Raw genomic sequence first — 19,475 nt, 5'->3', positions numbered from 1 at the left:
TGATTCCCTGGAACTGGGGGTACAGTTGGTTGCAAGCCCTCCAGGGAGGACACTGGAAACTCAACCTGGTTGCTCTGCAGGAGCAGGAAGTGACCCTAACCTCTGAACCATCCTTCCAGGCCCAAGATACTGTATTTTATAGGTGCTACTTAAGTTTTAAGTAATTCTACTCAGCTCTCAGTTCTACCTTAATTAACACCTTCTGGGGATGAGAAAATAATTGGGATCAGACCCAGGACCTTCTACATATGGGGCAAACATTCTGCCACTATGCCAACTCCTTAGACCATGGCTGAATTCTTCCAAGGAGACAAACAGGCTCATGTGGGGCCAGAGTGCCCCACCACTACCACCGAGTTACAACCAGAAAACATTCTGGGTACGGGTAGAGAGACCAGCAAATAACAAAAAATGATACTCTAGGCTAGAGAGGGCTGCGACCTCAACTGTCAGCATTTTCCCCATCAGCAATGCTCTTGCCCAGAAGGGCCAGGCAATCTTCTTGACAAGGAGAGCGTGTGATTCCACAGGAAGTCGCCAAGACTAAGTTTCCAGCCAAGCTCAGAACCCAAAGAGTCCACGGAGGACTGAGACTGTAGCTTAGTGGTAGAGCACACACACACACACACACACACACACACACACACACACGGCCCTGGTTTCATCCCCAGTGAGAAGCTGCAGCATCCTGCTTGTGAGGGCATCTTTGCCTCTTCCTTGGCTATTGTTTTAAGTCACAGGGTGGTACTGTGTTTAAATCACTTTGGCAAAATTCCCCTTAAATGCAATCAATACCTCCAGCCCTATTTTATGGGACAAATGGCTCCAAACTGCACACAAACGCTCCTCAAATATCTGCACTCCAGAGACTAGAGCAGGTCACTGCCTGAGTGACCCTGGCAGTGGGAGATGAGAGAGGGGCAGTCCAGGGAAGGGGGTGGGGTGGGGGGGTCAGAACGGCAAGGAGCAAAAAGGCACGGGTGATTGGGGGCAGCCATGCCCACTGTCTGGCTGGAGGCCGTTGCCACTTCCCAGAGGGAATGTGTTCGCCATGCAGTGCTGTGTAAGCGAGGGCTGCCGAGTCAGCAAAAGGGGGCAGGAAATAAAATGGAAGGCGCGGTGTGTTGCCAGGCATGGTTTATTCCTACAGTGTAGGGGAAAGGGGGCCAGATGAAAGCTGGGCATTCCGGTCACAGCATCCCAGTGACAGTCCTACTTCCTCATACACCTGGTCCTTGGATCCTCACAGTGATCCTACCGGGACTGCCCCTTCGTCCCATTTTATAAGTCAGGCCACTGCACACGGAGACATGAAGTGGCTACGCAAAGCCACGCAGCCTGGACAGAATGTGAACCGGACCCTAAAGAAGATGAGGCTGTGGCCTATTTGACCACAGACCCATCATCAGTGATTTGCATTACAGCTACCAGACTCGATACACTGTTTCATACCCTATACAGACAAACACCTGAAAATCCGCAGAAGCAAAGTCAGTCTGATGATCCCACGTGCAGGCTGTGCCCCCAGGTGTATGTGACAGGCTGATAGGCGTGTTGCTTGATGGTAGGCTGTATGCCAACTTCCAATAACGTCCAACATGTGCTGCACCCAGCTGTCCGCCATAGGCATTTGGAGGGCCATCGGAAGTCAGGGACCAGAGTGACTGGGAACCCTGGACACAGAACAGGAGCTGGCAGCTTCCCAAAGCCTTTGGGGGGGGGGGGGGAGAGGAGCCTGCCACTTGACTGGTAGTCTTTAAAGAGAGGGCGTTGTTGTGCTTAAGGCAAGGGGTTGGGGTTGAGGTGGAAATCTGGGATCCTGGAAGTGATACGGAGAATTCCTGTAGCCACAGGCGATGCTCCCAGTAGAAATCCTGATTAGCTGCCGGGACCAACCTGCATCTCTTCTGCTCTGAGCCTGGGACTCCACCGCCTAGGCTATGATTCTGGGTTTACTGGACCACCAGTCACCACCAGCCCCCACTAACCCCGACCCTGTGCAGCTGTGAAGCCATAGGGACTCCCACCTCCCACCCTTCCCCCGCCTCCTCAGCCCACTGCACCATCCGCAGCCGGTGCCTGTACGCAGCATTCCGGGAGGGAAGGGGATGTGGGCTCCCGTCTTCAGATTGATGGTCCAGGAAATGCATTTTCAATTAGTCCCAGGATGCCTGAGGTCCAAGAATCTGACAGCATCTCTTGATGGGGGTGGGTAATGAGTGGAGAGAGACCTAGTAACCAAGGAGGGGCGACCACTTCTGGAGTGGGGAGGGGATACCTGTTGGCAAGGATGCAGGGCGCACAGGGAGGGTTTGGGTGGCTTTGCTCCAAGATGCAAACGTGTAGCCCAACTTTCTATTAATCTTTGGAGGGGGCTAAAAGCTATTCGCTAAAAGTGTGTTTTCTTAGGTGAGCGCCTCCCCGGGGACCCTCCCCCCAGCGACCCTAAAGGAAAAAGGAGAGAGAGTGTGTTTCATGGAGAAACCACCTGTGGTTTGCAGGAGCCTCTCAGTCAAGTCGTGGCCAGCTAGGACCGCGGTGCGGTGTCCCTGGAGCTGGCGGGGTGGGGATCGCGCGGCCCTCCACTGCCTGCTGCACCCGAGACTCCTCCCGGCTCCCGACCGCGGCGTGCGCTCGTGGTGCCCGGTTCCTTCCCGTTACGCAGTTCCTGTCCCTTTAAATCCCAGCCCCTACCAGCCGAAGCTGGGGCGCGCGGGCCGGACCCCGGGCCAGGGGAGGGGCAGGGCGCCCCGGGGTCCCCGCGTGCGCGCGCACGGCCGCCAGCGCCCCTCTCCAGGCGGCCGCGCGCCTGCCGGGGCCCGGAGCGCACGCCGCCGCTGCAGTGCTGCCGCTCGACCGGGCCGGGATCGGTGCAGCCGCGCGCGCCGCCGCCCGCGGGCCCCGCCGCCCGGGCCTGAGCCGCGCCCCGCGCCCTCCCGCTCCCGGGGCGCGCGGCGAGGGGCCCTGGCGGCGAGGTGGAGCCGCGGGCACCAGCCGCTCCCCCGCCCTGCGCCGCCCCTCCCCCGCCTCCTCCCGGTCCTGTCTCCAGCGGGAGCGCGAGACGCTGGTCAGGCTCCGGCGCAGCTCGAAAATGAACAATCGCCGCGGGCGGACCTAGACGCCGCCGCCGGTCCGCGCGCGGGGTAGCGGGCGTGCTCCTTCCTCCCACCCCCCCACCCCCCCGAAAAGAGCATCGCAACAAAAAGCCAGCCAGCCAACCAAGACTCCGGTTTGTTGGTCGCCTTGTTTCTTTTTTTTTTCTTTTCTTTTCTTTTTTTTTTTTTTTTTCACCGCTTGCGGGATTCGCAAACCGCGTTACATGCATGTCCAGTGGGGGTAGGTTTAATTTTGACGATGGAGGGTCCTACTGCGGAGGCTGGGAGGACGGCAAGGCGCACGGCCATGGCGTCTGCACCGGCCCGAAGGGCCAGGGCGAATACACCGGCTCCTGGAGCCACGGCTTTGAGGTGCTGGGCGTCTACACCTGGCCCAGCGGCAACACGTACCAAGGCACCTGGGCGCAGGGCAAGCGCCACGGCATCGGCCTGGAGAGCAAGGGGAAGTGGGTGTACAAGGGCGAGTGGACACACGGATTTAAGGGGCGCTACGGGGTGCGGGAGTGCACGGGCAACGGGGCCAAATACGAAGGGACCTGGAGCAACGGACTGCAGGATGGCTACGGCACGGAGACCTACTCGGATGGAGGTAGGTGCGGGCGGCGGGGGCGGGGGAGGAACGGGGACCGTCCCTCTCGTTCTCCTTCTGTTTATCTCCCGGGAAGTTGAGCCTCGCCTTCCAGTTCAGCTATGGGCTCCCGGGGCATCTCCTAGGTTCCCAGGAGGCCTCAGTGGGCCCCTGGCCACAGGTTGCCCCATGCTTGATGGGGACAGTGGCCCATTCTAACCCAAGGGTTGGGGGCTCTCCAGCAGCAGGGCCTGGCCCCTGTCGCAGCAGCTGAGCCATAATCTCAGCATCTCCTGAGGAGCAGGCCAGAGATTCGCACCTGCCGGAAGGCCAGGCCGGGTCCTCTGCCACCTCTGGGGCTTGCCAAGGCAGGAGGGGCCTGGAGATAGACCCTTCCCCTCCTTTGGTGCTGCCTGTCTGCTATCCCCAGAATCAGGCCCTGGTTGGTTTCTTGTTTTCCTGCGGTGCCCAGGGCCTCCCTCAGTCCTAAAGCAACCCGGGCCAATGGAGAGGGAGCGCTGGGAGCATCGGAGGCGGGGGATGCCGACCAAACCAAACAGCAAGGCAATAAACTTCTAGGTGGTTGGACACAGGCTGTCGAAGCAGGCTGCTGGAGGGAGGGAGGAAGGGAGGGAAGGAGGGAGGGAGGAGGCCCATCTGTTTAGCGGGAGCCCAGGAATCTGGCCGTTTAGTGGCTGAATCATTTTCACCTTTAGTTTAGGGAATCGCTCTGCGCCTCCGGTGTAAGATGCCACCACAGTCAGGGCAGAGCCGGTGCCGGAAGCTAGGGAACCGCCAGGGTGATGGTTTCTGTTTAGAAGTCCTGGCTGGCTTGGCAGCCTCCACCTCACCTGGACACCCCAGTGTCCAGTCAGCAGTGCTGAGACCTCGGGAATAGTTCGAGGTCCTGGAAGTGAGACCCCGGACCTGACTCTGCCTGGAGGCCCCCTCCCCCTCCGAGGCGCTCATCCCAACAGCCTCCCTCTGGGCGGCTTCGGATTTTTCGGCACAGCACAGGATGCCTGGGAAGGGAGCGAGATGCAGCAATGACTTGGGCTTCTGCGGGTTGGATAGAGAGCTGGATGGAGCCTCTGTGTGTTCTGTGTGCCTGAAGCCAGCTCCTGCCTGAAGCCAGCACCTGCTCCCGGCCACATCTAGGAGTGATGAGGGCTGGAAAGTAATTATTATTTTGGCTTATGCAACTGAAAGGCAGGGTTCGTTATTACCCGAAGAGGAGGCGGAGTCTGGGCAGTTAATTATATAATGCTCCTGCCTGTCTGCGCCTTGCCCAGCCCTGGTCCCAAGCGGCCTTTTCTGTACTGTTGTTTTCGTGGATCAAGCTAGAGAGTTTCCCTGACCCTGGGGCATTGAGGCCCTCCTGAGGCTCCAGGCGTGTGTGTGTGTGTGTGTGTGTGTGTGTGTGTGTGTGTGTGTGTGTGTGTGTACACGTGTACTCACTTACACACACACACACTCTTGGTTAAGTCCTCGAAGCTGGTGTGGGTGGCCAAGGTGGGTGGTCCAGCAGCTTGGTGCTCTCAGCAGGGATCCTTAGGAGGCAAAGCTCTGGCTGAAGTGTTCTGCAAAACTGCCTTCTAGGGGTTCCTGCTCTGGAACAAGCTATCTTGGTGCCCTGGGCTGACTGGACCCATAGGGAGGGGAGAATCCCAGAACACTTGAGGGTGGGGCCGTGCACCCAGGCCTGCCCACACTCCAGGCATCTAATATCCATTGGCCTAAAGAATTCTTCCCTTCCACCAACAAATATTTATTGAGCACTTCCTGTGGCCAGATGCTGTGAGCTCTCGAAACCCAGAAGCAGGCAAGGCAGACATGATCGTCCCAGAACGTTCACTTAGGAGGAAGGCACTAATTCTCCATGGGCAGTTGGGAACAGGCACAGGGTCTCCCAGGGACTCTGGGGCCTGGGGTGCTGAGACTGTCCCCTTCGTGACTCCCTGAGGATCTTGCTCCTTCACTTAGCGCTTTCTAAGCCTTTGGCCTCCAATGGTACTTGCCTGTCCCCAAACCCTGCCTGGTCTAGTCTACAGTGGGGCCATGGATGGCCCTTAGCCTTGTGGCAGAGTCCCTTGGTGCTCCCTTTGCCCTGAACCCCTCAAGGAAGCAGCAGTAGGCACGTGGGAATGGGTTCAGGGTCTGTTCTTCTGGGATGCTGGCACAGCATGACTGAAATTAAGCTGGTCCTTTCTGCTCTGGACATTCAGGTACAGGTGTCCAGGTACATTTTTTTTCTGAGTGTGACCAGCTTTTCATTAGGAAGGGGTGACCTCTGAGAACTCAGACCTTGGGGCGATAGTTGTGTGAACTCTGGTGGACTGTGGTCAACTGGTGGACGCTAGGCTCCTCAGTTGAGGATGGCTGGTTCTCTTGAGCGAGCAGTTCCAGCTTCAGCCCCCCCTTTGGCTTTCCACGGAGTTGAGAGTTCGAGACCCACATCAGCAGTACTCCATAACTTCTGCTCAGCGCCCAAGGCTGACTTGGAAAAGCAGTGGTTGTCATGAGCAGAAAATGTATTCTGCAATTAGCTGCAATTGCTATAGAATCCATTGCAATTGGGGGCGCTTCTGCCAAGTCTTCCTTCAGCTTGCCACTCCCTCCCCCCCCCCCAGCTGTCAGTCATTGCTCCTGATGTGAGGCCGGTGAGCTGCTCTTGAGTCTGTGTGGAGGCCAGGGATGAGGTGGGGCTGCAGGAGTACAAGGTTTTGGGGCATCAACCACAACCACGACCACCCAGCCTTTCCCGGGGCTCTGCTTCATGACTTTGGGCAAGTGACTTGGCCTCTCTGAGTTTCTGTCTCTTTGTCTTTAAAGGGTTAATACCATGCTGTGGGTGAGGATGAGCTGAGGGTGGAGCCCTGGCTCTGCCAGGGAGTGAAGTGGGCATTCTTTACAGTTCAGGTGCAGAGAATATAACTGTTTCAACCAACAGACAGGTAGGACTGAGGTGGCCATACAGGTGACAGGCAGAGGTGACAGGTGGGTACCTACTGGGTCTCTGAAACTTCCCGTATCGTACTTGGGCAGGAGAGGCGTCCAGCCAGGAGCCTTGGGAAGAGCTGAGATTCTAAGTGAGCTTTTCTTTCCTTTGACTCCTTATAAACTCCATTGGTGAACTGCCTGCTGTCTTCTCCCCTACATCCACTTAACCCCAGGCTGGAGGCCACACCCCTAGGTAGACACTTGCTCTAGCAGCCATTGCTGTGGGCCCATTGAGGCTGGGAGACCTCCTTACTTTCTGAAGACAAACAAGGCATCCTCTTGTCTCGTCTTGGGCGAAAACCTCAACCCCCCACCCAGATAAACCCTCCCACACTCCGAGAGATGAGTCATCGTCCGCCCCGGCCTCCCCACCCCCCATACGAGCAGGTCCCGTTCACCGGCCCAGATCCACAGCCCACACACATCACACACACCCACGGTAAGAACTCAGATCCACCCAGGCGCCTGCGCTCACACACGCGCACAATACACCTGCCACCCTCGGATCTTCCATCCTGTCCCCCAAAGCAGCCACGTGTACCTCCTGGCTTTGTTTGCTCCTCCGTCGCAGAGGGCCGGAGTTTCTGTCATCCTGTAAATATGGAGTTCTGAAGAGAAGGCGGTGCAGCTGTTTCCAGTTTGAACTAAGCCTCTGGCATTGCTACCCCCTGTGATAAGAAACTGATTCCAGACAACACAAAGTGTGGTTTTTCTTTTTGTCAGCACCAGGGTTTGAACCTAAGGCCTTGCTATGTTAGGTAGACTCTCTGCCACCGAACTGTATCTCTAGTCTTTTTCACTTAAAAAAGAGTATTTGGGGCTTTTCCCAGTTATGTGTGTGAAGCACCAAAAAATTATTTTGGATAACGTCTTTCTAAGTTGTTTAGGTTGGTCTTGAACTGGTGATCCTCCTGCCTCAGTCTCCTGAGTGCTGGGGATTCCAGGTCTGTTGCTACTATGCCCACTACTTAAACTACCATTCATGCTTGGCCACGAGGAAAGCTTTGTTTAAAAAAAAATCCAGGTGTTAAGGGGCACAACCCCATCAACCCATCCACACAGAGATGCCACTCAGAGAAGCTTGGTTCTGAAAGGAAGCAAGTGCCCTCCCTGTCTTGGAAGATGAAGGCGTTCCCTCCGCCTCCCTTCACCAATGAGGGAGGGGGATGCTGGCAACCTTCATCAGGTGGAAAAGGAAAGACAGCGTGAGTGACTAGTTCTTTGTCCCAATTATAGCTGAGAAAGAAGAGTTGGTAAGAAGTGTCCCCTCCCCCCCCCCCAGCTCAACCTCAACTGCTGACATTGGGGACCTGGGTGAGCCTTGAAGGTGGCGTCTGAGAGCACCTTCCCTCTGTGAGAGAGAAGATTACTCTGGAAGAGATAGTTTCAGGGTTGGGGGCACTCCTTCCTTGGTGCCCTAGGACTCCACGATTCTCAGTGTAACTAGTGGACTGTGCTCACACACAGCCTCCACTGTAGCTCCTCCATGGTGGCCATGGAGGACATGCCACTGTATGGGATTCTGGTTTGTTTGTTTGCTTGTTTTGTAACTGTTGTGTTTTGTTTCTTTTGAGACAGGGACTTGATTGCTAAGGAGTCCAGGCTAGCCTGGTATTCACCCTGTAGACTTGGAGAAATCCTTCTGCTTCAGTTTCCTAAGTGGAGATTTCCTCCCCACCCCCCCACCTTTTTAAATGCCTGACATTTTTTTGTTTTGTTTTGTTTTGTTTTTGTTTTTGTTTAACAAAAATTTAATTTACCACTATTGTGTGGTTATGAAGTATGGACAGGCGGGGTGTGTACCCGCCACAGCATGTGTATACAGGTCAGAGGACAACTTCCTTCCACCTTTCTGTGGGCTCTGGGAATTGAACTCATGTTATCAGGCTCACACAGAAAGTGCCTATACCCACTGAGCCATCTCCCTGGCTCGGTGTTTTGTCTTTGTTGAGACAGGGTCTTATTTAGCCCGTGCTGGCTTTAAACTTTCTATGTACTTGAGGACGACCTTTAACTTCTTTTCATCCAGTCTTGACCTCTTGAGTATTTTGGGATTGCAGGTGTGGATCAGCCCACCCCCCCACCTCATGTGTTGCTGGGGTCAAGCTTGTGGCTTCTCTGTGCTACTATGCAAGCACTCCAATAACCGAACTACAGCCCAGCCCTGGGCTCTTTGTTTGTTTGTTTGTTTGCTTTCTTTTGTGTCCCTGTGTGCCAAGCTGCATGTGTAGAGATCAGATTGCAGGAACTGGTTCTCTCCTTTCACCATGTGTGTCCAACAGAATGAACAGAAATCACCAGGCTTGTCAGCAGGTGTGTTTGCCCACTGAGCCATCTCCATCCTGTGTTTCCCTTTGAGCTGGGTGGCTCCTGGCTGAGGCTTCTTCAGCACCTTGGAGAGCGCCCTTGCTCACAGGCGCCCAGCAGGTGACTTTCTCCGTCAAAACCCTTGGCTCTGAACTCTCCTGTGTGCTGTGTGCCTTGTAAGTGTGCGTCTGCCATTCTGTCCACTGCTTATGCTCCAGGAAACATGACCAGTCCAGCAGCCAGTCTGTCTCCTCTCGTGCTACACTCTGCTCACCTTCCAGTGCTATTGAGGTGGGTCTGGGTGAGGCTTCAGACAGTCTGGCTGCCCTACATGCGGTCCAGGGGTCGTTGCCATCTTGGGTTGTGTGCTGGGATCGTGGAATGTGGCTGGTGCACAGCTGAAGGCAGGTGGAAGAATGGTTCTGTCTGTCGTGGCCAATGAGAGAGCATCTTGTGCTTTCTCTTTAGATCAGCCTTAATGGATTAATCACCTACACCAGTCCTGTCCGCCCCACTGGCCTCTGGCCACGTGCAAACATTTGCATTTAAATCTAATTAAATGCAATACAATGTAAGGAGTCAGCTCCTTGGTGCACCAGCCATAGCTCAAGTGCTTTATGGCTCATGGAGCAATAGCCGCTGTGGTGGACAGCACAGAGAGGGACTGACATTGTCACTGCAGACATGGTGTAGGACATAGTGGCTTGGAGGAAGAAGTGTTGCTAGTGGTCATTGTTGTGTGGCCTGGGACTAAATATTGCCACTGTGTAGTGATCCCTCAGTAAACTTAAAAGTAAAGGTAATTTTAGTTTCCTTCTCTGTCATGCCTAGTGTCCTTTTCCTCCAGACAGTTGGAATGTCCAGGTGGAAACATCTCTGTAAGATGGATCTCTTTCGTCAGTCTCATCTTGGGCCTCCGTGTGCCATATCCCTGTTCCAGTATTTTGTAACTGACTTGGATAACCGGCATTTGAGACAAGGAAGATAGTGGCACTTGGTGACCGAATAACAGTGATAATGGTCTAATAGTGAGGTGCACTGCTGTCTGGAGATGGTTCTGGATCTCCTCTGAGCAAGCGCATTCCTTGAAGAGTGCTGGAAAGAGGAGGTGTACGGCCCTCTCCCTGCTGGAGAGAGAACCACCTCTCTGTTGCTGTTCTCCTCAGCTGAGAGCAGCTGGTCATCAGGAGGTCTTACTATGGTCTGGATACAGTGTAGCAACAAGATACAGTGTAGCAACAGGGCTTGCATCCACTGCACTTGTTGGCTGGGCCGGGCTGTGTGCAGGGCTTGGTCTGATGGAGCAGAGGAGACTAGATAGAAGACAGAAACAAGACATAGGATGATGTGATCTCCTGGAAGAGCAAGCTCTCTGGACACGGATGCAAAAATACGCAATTTGATTTTGGGTCTGTCCTGCTGTAAAGCAGACTTTAGGGGTGCTGAAGGGAAGCCCCACATGTCAGAGTTTCAAGTGTCTCCTGAGGGAGAAGCAGAGACCACCACCCCCCCACCCCTCCCCCATCCCCCACCCCCGCCAGGGCAGGAAGGCCCCAAACAGGAAGTCCATCCCCCTCCCCCCCCACACAACAAGCCCTCCACGCCCACCACCTTCCACCCATGCTCCAGGTTCTTGTTTTCATGGGAATCCTCTGTTCCTTCCTCTACCTCAGTCCCAGACTCTGGTAGGGCAGTGGTCTCCTGCTTAGCAGGTGACGTCTCCTCCGTTCCAGCAGTGTCGCAGGCAGTCACCTGAACCTAAGAGGGACTCTAAGGTGCAAACATTCCTGAAAACCAAGACCTGGCACTTGCCAGCCAACTATAGGCCACTTCTTTGAGTCTAGGCCAGCGTGTGTGACACGACCACCGGAAGACGTGCCCAGACTGCAGATCCTCAGCCTTCTCGAGTTTATGGGGTGACATATCACTGGGAACACAGACAGGGCTCAGGAGAGGCTGGTGCTGCCTCAGGGCGTGCTCTGGGAACCACAGCTTGGCCAGCCCTGCTGCACACTAGAATCACATGTGTGGTCCCCAACCTGTGGGGCAGGAAGTGACCTGTGTGTGTCCTGATATGCTAATACCTCAGCTGAGCACAAAGTCTGTCTAGAACGCTTTGTGGACTTACCCAGAAGTGCTGGTGAAGGGGTAGCTGGCATGTGCCATGAACTCCCCCAGGTGATGCTGGTACCTGCCTGCCTCCAGGGAAGCCCTTTGGGTCAGAACACTGCAGCCCACATCAGAACCCTGAGAGTGAATCCACCCCTGTAGGTGCCAGGGTCCTTCAAGCCTGGAAATCAGACCCGTAAGGTGTGGGGGGGCATCCCACGCTGGTGTTTGCAAGAAGCAGGTGGCCCCAGGATGGTTGTGGCGGAGAGAGCTCTGGGTCTGTGCTTCAGGAAGTAGCGGGGTGGGGCCTCCTGTCACACCAGCAAAGTACAATGGGCATTTCCAAGTACAGTGACTATGGTTGAATCTCTGCCACCATCTTCAGGTGGCCTTTTCTGTGGCTGCGTTTGCTAATTTTGATTGTAGGCTTGGTTGAATTAGGAACCTCCTGGGGGGCACTGGTGAGGCCACCTTTGGGTGTGTCTGTGAGAGCATTTCCACAGAGGGCTAATGGAAGAGAGAAGGCACCCGGGATGTGGGAACTTCGCCTCATATTGAGTAAAAAGGAAAGGTGGAAATGGAGAGGCGCCTTCGTCTCCGCGTGAACTGTGAGCTAGCAGCTTGTCTCTCCTGCAGCCACAGCCATGACCTCCTGTTCACAAGTCTGTGACCACACACACCACCTCACCCAAAGTGGGGCAGAGCTGACAGGCAGACACTTCCTGCAGCCCCTAAGACTGTAAGAACGCGTAGACAACATAGTACTCCCTTCAGAGAGAATTTAGAAAAATGAAGGCCATAGGTTTGTGGCTTGCTGAGGTCATGTGGTTGGTCGACAGCAGCACCCGACTCGTCTCTGCACTATCTCCGCCATCCCCCTGGCTTCCTGACAGGAGATCGTGTGTCAGCACCCCTTCCTTTATAGATTAGGAACCAAAAAGCTGAGGAGCTGTGGCTATGGTCTCAGCTTAGCAGAGGCAGGCTGGTCTCTGGTGCAGCTTTGCCCACTAAATGCTGACCCCACCCACTTGACAAAAACTCACTCGCTGGCGGAAAACATGCAGTCCTCTGCAGGCGTTCAGAACTGTGTGCCCTTCTTGTAGGCATTCACAGAACCCCAGAGAGGAGCCCTGTGCTTGTCACAAGTGCCTGACCTGTGACCTGACCTGCTCTGGTGGGTCTCACCGTGCACAGTGGGGACAGAAACAGATGACGGAAGCTAGAATACTCTAGGAGAGTAAGTGAGAGAGTAGGGACTGTGGCCATGTTGCCCTGCTTGCATCTGTCACCTCTACCAGGACCCCACCCCCCCACCCCACCCCCCACCTCTTCTCCACAGCATAGGGTGCTCAGCTTCTAGCCTGCACCTTGGCCCCCAGCTCAGCAGCGTGGACTTGAGTGTTCCTAACTTGGCATTGCACCAGCAGCATGCTAGAAGCTTCTTAGACCTTTGCTGCTTAGTCTCCGGGCGGGGAAAGCCAGACACCCCTAGCCCCATTTGCAAACAAGCAGCAGATGCTCCAAGAAGCTGTGGAGGTCGGGGTGGGGGTGGGGGTCAGAGACATAGCCCTGCCCATTTGTGGGAAATCTGGACAGGCTGTTGTACTGTGTGCAGGGTCAGGTCGGGGAGCCTCCCTACCACTGCCGTGCTGAGGTCCCAAGGACGTCACCCCTCAAGGAGCACCAGCTTGTTGCCCCTGGAAAGGAGAAGTGGGCATTTCAGGAGGAGCCATGGCCAACTTCCCCAGGAAGGGTTTCCAACACAGAGGATTGCTGGGGAGCTCCAGGTGGCGCTAACTAAAGTCACCTGACAAGAGGGACCCTCAACCGAGGAATTGGCTCCATCAGGTTGGCCTGTGGGCAAGTCTGTGGGGCATCTTCTTGATTAATGATTGGTGTGGGAGGGCCCAGCCCATTGTGGGTGGTACCACCCCTGGACAGGTGGTCCTGGGGTGTAGAACAAGGCAGTCAACAGCATCTCCCGTCCATGGCTTCTGCTTGGGTTCCTGCCCTGACTTCCCTCAGTGATGGAATGACAAGGAAGTGTAAGCCAATTGAACTCTTCCCTTGCCCAAGTCTTGGTCAGAGTATCACCACAGCCACAGAACGGAAACTGGGACAGCTGGTATCACAGCTCCTCAGAGACTGTTGGGCTCTCACCCTGATAGGCAGAAACATGTCATTTGACAACATTTTTGGTGATAACTTTATTAAGATATGATTCACATAAAAAAATTAATTCTCTTCTAATGCACACTATAGCATTTTCAGTGTATTCACAGTTGGACTCTCGTCACTGGTCTAACCTCCCCCCCCCCACTGCACGTGTGTGTGTGTGTGTGTGTGTGTGTGTGTGTGTGTGTGTGTGTGTGTGTATGTGTGCACATAGGTGCATACACATCATGGTTAAAGTCAACCCCAGGGTTCCTCCTTGGGTGTCATCTTGTTCTATATGAGGCAGGGTCCCTCACTGGCCTGGACCTCACTGGTCTAGGCTAGATGGGCAGCGGACTCTAGAAATCTGCCTGTCTCTGCCACCCCAGTGGGGATATCAAGTGGCTGCTGCTACGCCTGGCTTTCTTGTGTAGACCATGGGGACTGTACCTTGGCCGTTGTTCCTCCACAGCAGTACTCTAACAACCGAGAAGGGTCTCACTGTAGCTCAGGCTGGCCTGCCTCAGCCTCCCACGTCCTGGGATCACAGGTCTACGCCACCAGCCTGTGTGGCACCCTTTCCAGTTCCAGCCGTCACTGTACCCTCCTTCGTGCCTGGTGACATTAGCCTGCTTCCTGTCCACAGGTTTACCTGATTTGGACATTTCGCACATGTGGGATCATGCGTCGTGCGTCCCCGCACAGCTGGCCCCTTCACCGAGCATGGTGTTCTTAATCCTTGGAATTCATTCTTCCTTTTTTTCTTGTCTTAGGACTCCACTGTTTGGGCCTTTGTAGTGGTCGCACCTTCCGGGTGCCGTGGATGGTGCCGCTGTGAGTCTGTGTCTATGTACCATATTTTTCGGACTATAAGACGCACCTGACAGTAAGATGCACCCAGTTTTTAGAGCAGTAAAACAAGAAAAACAGTAAAAAAAGAGCAATTGGACCATAAGGCCCACCCTAATCCCCCCCCCCACTTTTGGGGTGAAAAGTAACGTCTTATGGTCTGAAAAATACAGTATGTTTTCAGTTCTTTTTAGGGTCCTGTGGGGTGACTGGGGCTTACCTTTTGAGGAACCTGCTGACCACCTGCACTGCAGCTGCCGTCTCCCATTCCTGCCTGCGGTGTGTTAGGGCCTCACCCCCGCCGCCCTCACCCCCACCTGTTACCGCTGCCTTTCTGATTGCAACCATCCAGGCCCACGGTGTCTTGTCGTGGTTTTATTTGTGCTTTCTTCAGTGCTAGATGTTGGCGTCTCTTCACATTCACTGTGCGCTATTGATGAAGTCTGCCTCTCCATGCTGTCTTTTTAGGTTTTGCTGCCCATTTTTAAACCCCCATTATGTGTTTTATTATTGGCTTCCAGGGTTTTCTGTAGATGGTAGTATCCGTGAGTGCTGGTTGGGAAGGAGGTAGATTCCAATGATCACCCCAGTGATCACCTCAGGGTCATTTTCTTTCTCCCAGAGCTCCTGCACGGTGCCCTGCACACAGCGGGTGCTCAGCAAATGCTCACAGTGACAGACTTTAGGGTCACGGCCCAGAGGCTTTGTCAGGGTCTGTGGTTCTCATCAGAGGCTGTGACACACAACCAGCTGCCTCTGGGGGTGGGCGCGCTGGGCTCAGGACTGTTTGGCTTGTTGGTCGCTCTGGAGCCCATGGTGGTTCCTTGCTGGTGGAGCAGAGGGCACAGGAGATAGGGTGGGTTCTGTGACCTAGAGGAAGCCATCTGGGGAAGTGACTTTGGATGGAGAATCTGGGTGGCAGGAGCAGGGCTGGTGGCGAGGCTGCCGGGCCTCCTAGCCTATGGAAGGAGCCCGTGCCACCTCAGGGAGGGTTTTGTGACCCACTTGCTAGGAGATCCACAGCAGTTTAGGGCTCCTGCCTGGCCATCTCTGTGCAGGGCCCAAGTGACTGCACCGTGTTGGTGGCCATGGGCTTAACTATGTATCTCTGAGAAAGCCACAGGCAAGGGCTTATTGGGCTGGAGTTGGCTTCAGCAACACCAGCCCGACCGTGAGGTAGCTTACAGCATCAGGTCCTGTTAGCTGAAGGAGCAAACAGAAGAGATGTGTGAGCCCTGTAGAGTTAGCAGCAAGTCGTGGGGGCGGGGGGGGGGGGGCGGGAGAGGGAGGGTGCGGCTAGAGGGGAGGAGCTAGGAGAGAAGGTGGAAGAGACAGAGGTAGAGGTGGGTTCTTGGGAATCAGGTGGCCCAGTCCGCCTGTCAAACCCCATTTTGAATTTCTTTTTCTTTCTTTCTTTCTTTCTTTCTTTCTTTCTTTCTTTCTTTCTTTTTTTTTCTTGAAACAAAATTTCTCTGTGTAGCCTCAGCTGACCTGGACTCCCTTTGTAGACCAGGCTGACCTCGAACTCAGGGTGATCCGTCTGCCTCTGCCTCCCGAGTGCTGGGGTTGCAGGCGAGCGCCACCACACCCAGCCTCATTTTGAATTTCTCACTTCACTCTGTATTTTCTGGTACACCTATGCCTGAGAGCCTAGAAGTACCTCGGCCCTGCTGTGGAGGAGCAAGACAGAGGTTTGGAGATGAAGCTGTGGATGGACCACATGTCATGGGGTGCCAGTACAGCCTAGGAACCCTAGGGCTCTGAGCTGGGTGCTCTGAGGCTCCAGGACATTGCCTGCCTCAGTTTCCAGCACCCGGAAGAGCTCATCGGGACTGTTAGTACTCAGTGGAAACTCAGTCCTCCAGTACCAGGGAATGTAACCAACTCTCCACAGGCCCATCTCCCACCCTGGCCCCAGGACATGGTGGCCTGAATCTCCAGCGAGTGTCCCATCTGTTGGATGCCAGGTGCGGCTGGTGCCCTGGACAGATGGTTACCCTGAGGTAGGGGAACCGAGGTAGTCTCTCAGGGCCAGGCCTGGGATGGGTTCTGTGAGGAAGAAGCTGGTAGGCATAGGCCTGTAGTGTAGCCTCATGTCCAACTCTTGGGTGGGTCCGCTGACCTGTCCCAGTGCTTCCTCATCCCTATCTGTCTCTGACAGATGACCAACCCTCCCAGAGCCACCAAGGTCCCTGGCCCCTGCCTTGCAGACACACCCCATGGGTGAAGATTTGGGATTTTTTTCCTGGAGTTAGGGTGTGTTGTCAGACCCACTAAAGGACTCAGGCTTTGCGGGGCAGATGCTGGGGGAGGCCCTAAGCCAGTGGGGTTCACTCCAGACTAGTGCTGTCTGGAAAAACAAAAAAAAGAGGCAGCTCTCTAGAGAGGACTGTGTGGAACAGGGCTATGATTGCTTGGGAAGCATCCATCCTTTGTTTTTTTGCTGGAGAGGGATGGTTGGTGTTTGTGGGTGGCACAGTGACCTGCTTTTGGCTCACACTCCTGATCTTGGGGTGACCTTGTCTGGAGTTGACACTTTAGAAGGCAGTTCAGGTCCAGAAAGACATCGATGGGGCTGAGGCAGGAGGGGGGGTAGCACAGGTGCTTATCTTTTGCTGATGGTTAGGGCCAACTCAGGCCAGCACTCCACACACACCCCCATCTCCTTCTTGCCCCTTTCTGGTCTCCTCAGTGTCTCTGGGCCCCAACTTCATAACTGAGGGAAGTTTCTAGAAAGCTTACCTGTTTTCATCTCTTCCTGGCTTGAGTCTGAGCTCAGCTGCCCCACTGGAGCACTCAAGCCTCCATGTCTCTCAGACAGTAGCCAGAGAGAAGCTCTGTGCCTGGGGGACCAAGACGTCTGGCCTGGGCTGCCAGAGAGGCAGGCGCTCCTGACTTCCTTCATCAGAGTTGCCTTGTCTGTCCCTCAGCTTCTCCACATGGGTGTCCCTTCCCCAGGCTGGTGTCCATGAGGGCTGCAGGCAGCTGTAGGGTACAAACTCTGTTGTCCTTGACCCCTGGGTCTCCTTGGTTGTCCGTCCGGCAGAGTGGGTGTAAGGCTGATCCTCAACTTAACAGCCAGGTCAGGCGACTTGTGTGGTGCTGTCCGGGGTTGTTTGTGTTCACTGGGGACTGGACGTGCCATCTCCATGGGGGACAGTCACAGGCTTGGCTTCAAGTTGAGGCCGGTGAAAACAAACCATGAGTAGTTACAGCTATGATGACACTAGGATGTCTCTGTTTATCCCCACTTCTGGAGTAGATAGGGGATTTTAATGGCCAGTAAAAGATGCAGGACCCCTCCACTCCATGGTCAGGACAAAAGGAGACTGTCGCTGCCTCCTCAGACTTGGTGAAGCCCTCCGGAGGCCCAGCATCCTCTGACTGCAGATGGAGAAGGTTCTCCACTGACCCGTAGCTTAAAAGCAAACCATTAAAATAAAAAAACCAAAAAAAAAAAAAACCCAAACAAACAAACAAACAAAAACGAAAACAAAAAAAAAAAAAAAAGAAAAAAGAAAAAAGAAAAAAGAAAACCCCAGGTTTGGAGCAGGAGAGATGACTCAACAGTTAGGAGCACTTGTTCTTCCAGAAGACCCAGGTTCATTTCCAGGCACCTGCATGGCAGCTCATGGCCACTTGTAACTACAGTGCCAGAGGATCTGACACCCTTTTCTATCTTCCATGGGCACCAGACACATACATGGTAAATAGACATACATGCAGGCAAAACACCCATATGCATAAAATAATCTTAAAAACCCCATTTTATTAACATAAATTTATATTGTGTGCAGCTCACTCATTTGAAGTGTTTGGCTTGGTGCTTTACTAGATTCTTCCTGGAGTCAGAAGCCATCAGCACAGGCAGTGGTCCAGCAGTTTCGCTGCCTCAGAAAGACACCTTGCCCCTAAGGATCACTTCTGTCTTCACTAGTCATAGCCCCCAGCGGCCACCTGGGCTCTGTCTTATGGATCTGCCCAGGATGGCGGTGGCTTTGAGCAGCTAGTTTCTGTCACTGACTTTCATAGGCTCATCCACCTGATACACGTGCCAGTGTCGTTTCTTCTCACAGTTGAGTAATGTTCCATCACCAAGATGGACCACACTGTCTTCAGTGGTTGGCATGTGGGCTGTTTGTGTCTTTGGGTTGCCGTGGGCTTCATCACTGTGAACAGGCATATACGAGATGTATGCACATTGCGCTTTCTTTTCTTATGGGTTAGGTCTCCAAATGTGGTGGTTTGCATCCTGTGACAACAGCTGAGGTTAACCAAGTATAGAGAGACATAGCCTGGAGATCGCCATCCATGATTGGCTGCCATGCCTTAGGGCTTGGGGGAGGCAGCATACCATGGTAGGAATACCATTCGCTTCATAGATGACACACGAGAGTAAGAGGCACCCACCCCCCAAGTTCCTTAAAGATCCTGCCCCCTCCCTATAGCTACCTACTAAGGATCCAACCGTTAGCACCTGGCCCCAGGGGACATCCCAACCCAGACCATGGCTCATTACTGGATAACGTGAGGTTGAGCTTCTTCTCCAATCACATCTCACTCAGCTTCTAAGAGAGTTCCGGAAGCTGAGCCCTCATCAGGACCACCTATGTTCAGAAGAAGTGATGGGAAGGCTAGGGTTACCGAGCACATGGCACAGGGAAAGGAAACCCATGGTGAGTGCTTATCTCCCTCCTCCTGGCACAGGCCTCTTTCTGTCCTCCCTCTGTGTCCTGCAGCCCAGCCTTTGAGTCATGTCCCCTGCCCACGGAGAGTCCCTGGACCCTGGGTGCTGAGCATCACAGCCTGCCATGTGCATAGTGGGCAGAGCCAAGGTCACTGAGGGTCAAGCCTCCATCCTTGAGGTTCTGAGCTGCCAGCAACTGACTTCCCATCAGATAGACGGAAGCCTGGGAAGAATGATACGCATACAGGGGAACGTGGGGTCCCTGGAGACCTCCACAGGGACACAGTGACCCCCAAAACCTCCATGAGGGGCACACAGAGACCCTGGAGACCTCCACAGGGACACAAGAGACCCCCAAAACCTCCATGAGGGGCACACAGAGACCCTGGAGACCTCCACAGGGACACAGAGACCCCCAAAACCTCCATGAGGGGCACACAGAGACCCTGGGGACCTCCACAGGGACACAGTGACCCCCAAAACCTCCATGAGGGGCACACAGAGACCCTGGAGACCTCCACAGGGACACAGTGACCCCCAAAACCTCCATGAGGGCCACATAGAAAACAAACAGAGATCCTAAGACCTCCCCATGAGGGGCACAGAGAGACCCTGGGGACCTTCATGTTGACACACAGAGACCCTGGGGACCTCTGTGGAAACACACTATGCTCTTCTAAGCCTG

At 54.5% G+C, this 19,475-nt stretch overlaps 1 protein-coding gene across 1 annotated transcript in view; it reads left to right on the top strand.

Moving 5' to 3' along the window:
• Window positions 1-2,943: 2,943 nt before the first annotated feature.
• JPH3 (junctophilin 3) overlaps window positions 2,944-19,475 on the top strand; it is a 64,029-nt gene continuing 47,497 nt past the window's right edge. Inside the window, exon 1 of the mRNA XM_084756445.1 lies at window positions 2,944-3,705. Coding sequence (XP_084612571.1) covers window positions 3,324-3,705 — 382 coding nt within the window. The 5' untranslated portion in view covers window positions 2,944-3,323. The remainder of the gene's footprint in view (window positions 3,706-19,475) is intronic.

Source organism: Acomys minous (genome assembly GCF_964271855.1).
Source record: "Acomys minous genome assembly, chromosome: 14".
Taxonomy (NCBI): Eukaryota; Metazoa; Chordata; class Mammalia; order Rodentia; family Muridae; genus Acomys; species Acomys minous.
This window is presented reverse-complemented; position numbering and strand designations above follow the sequence as displayed.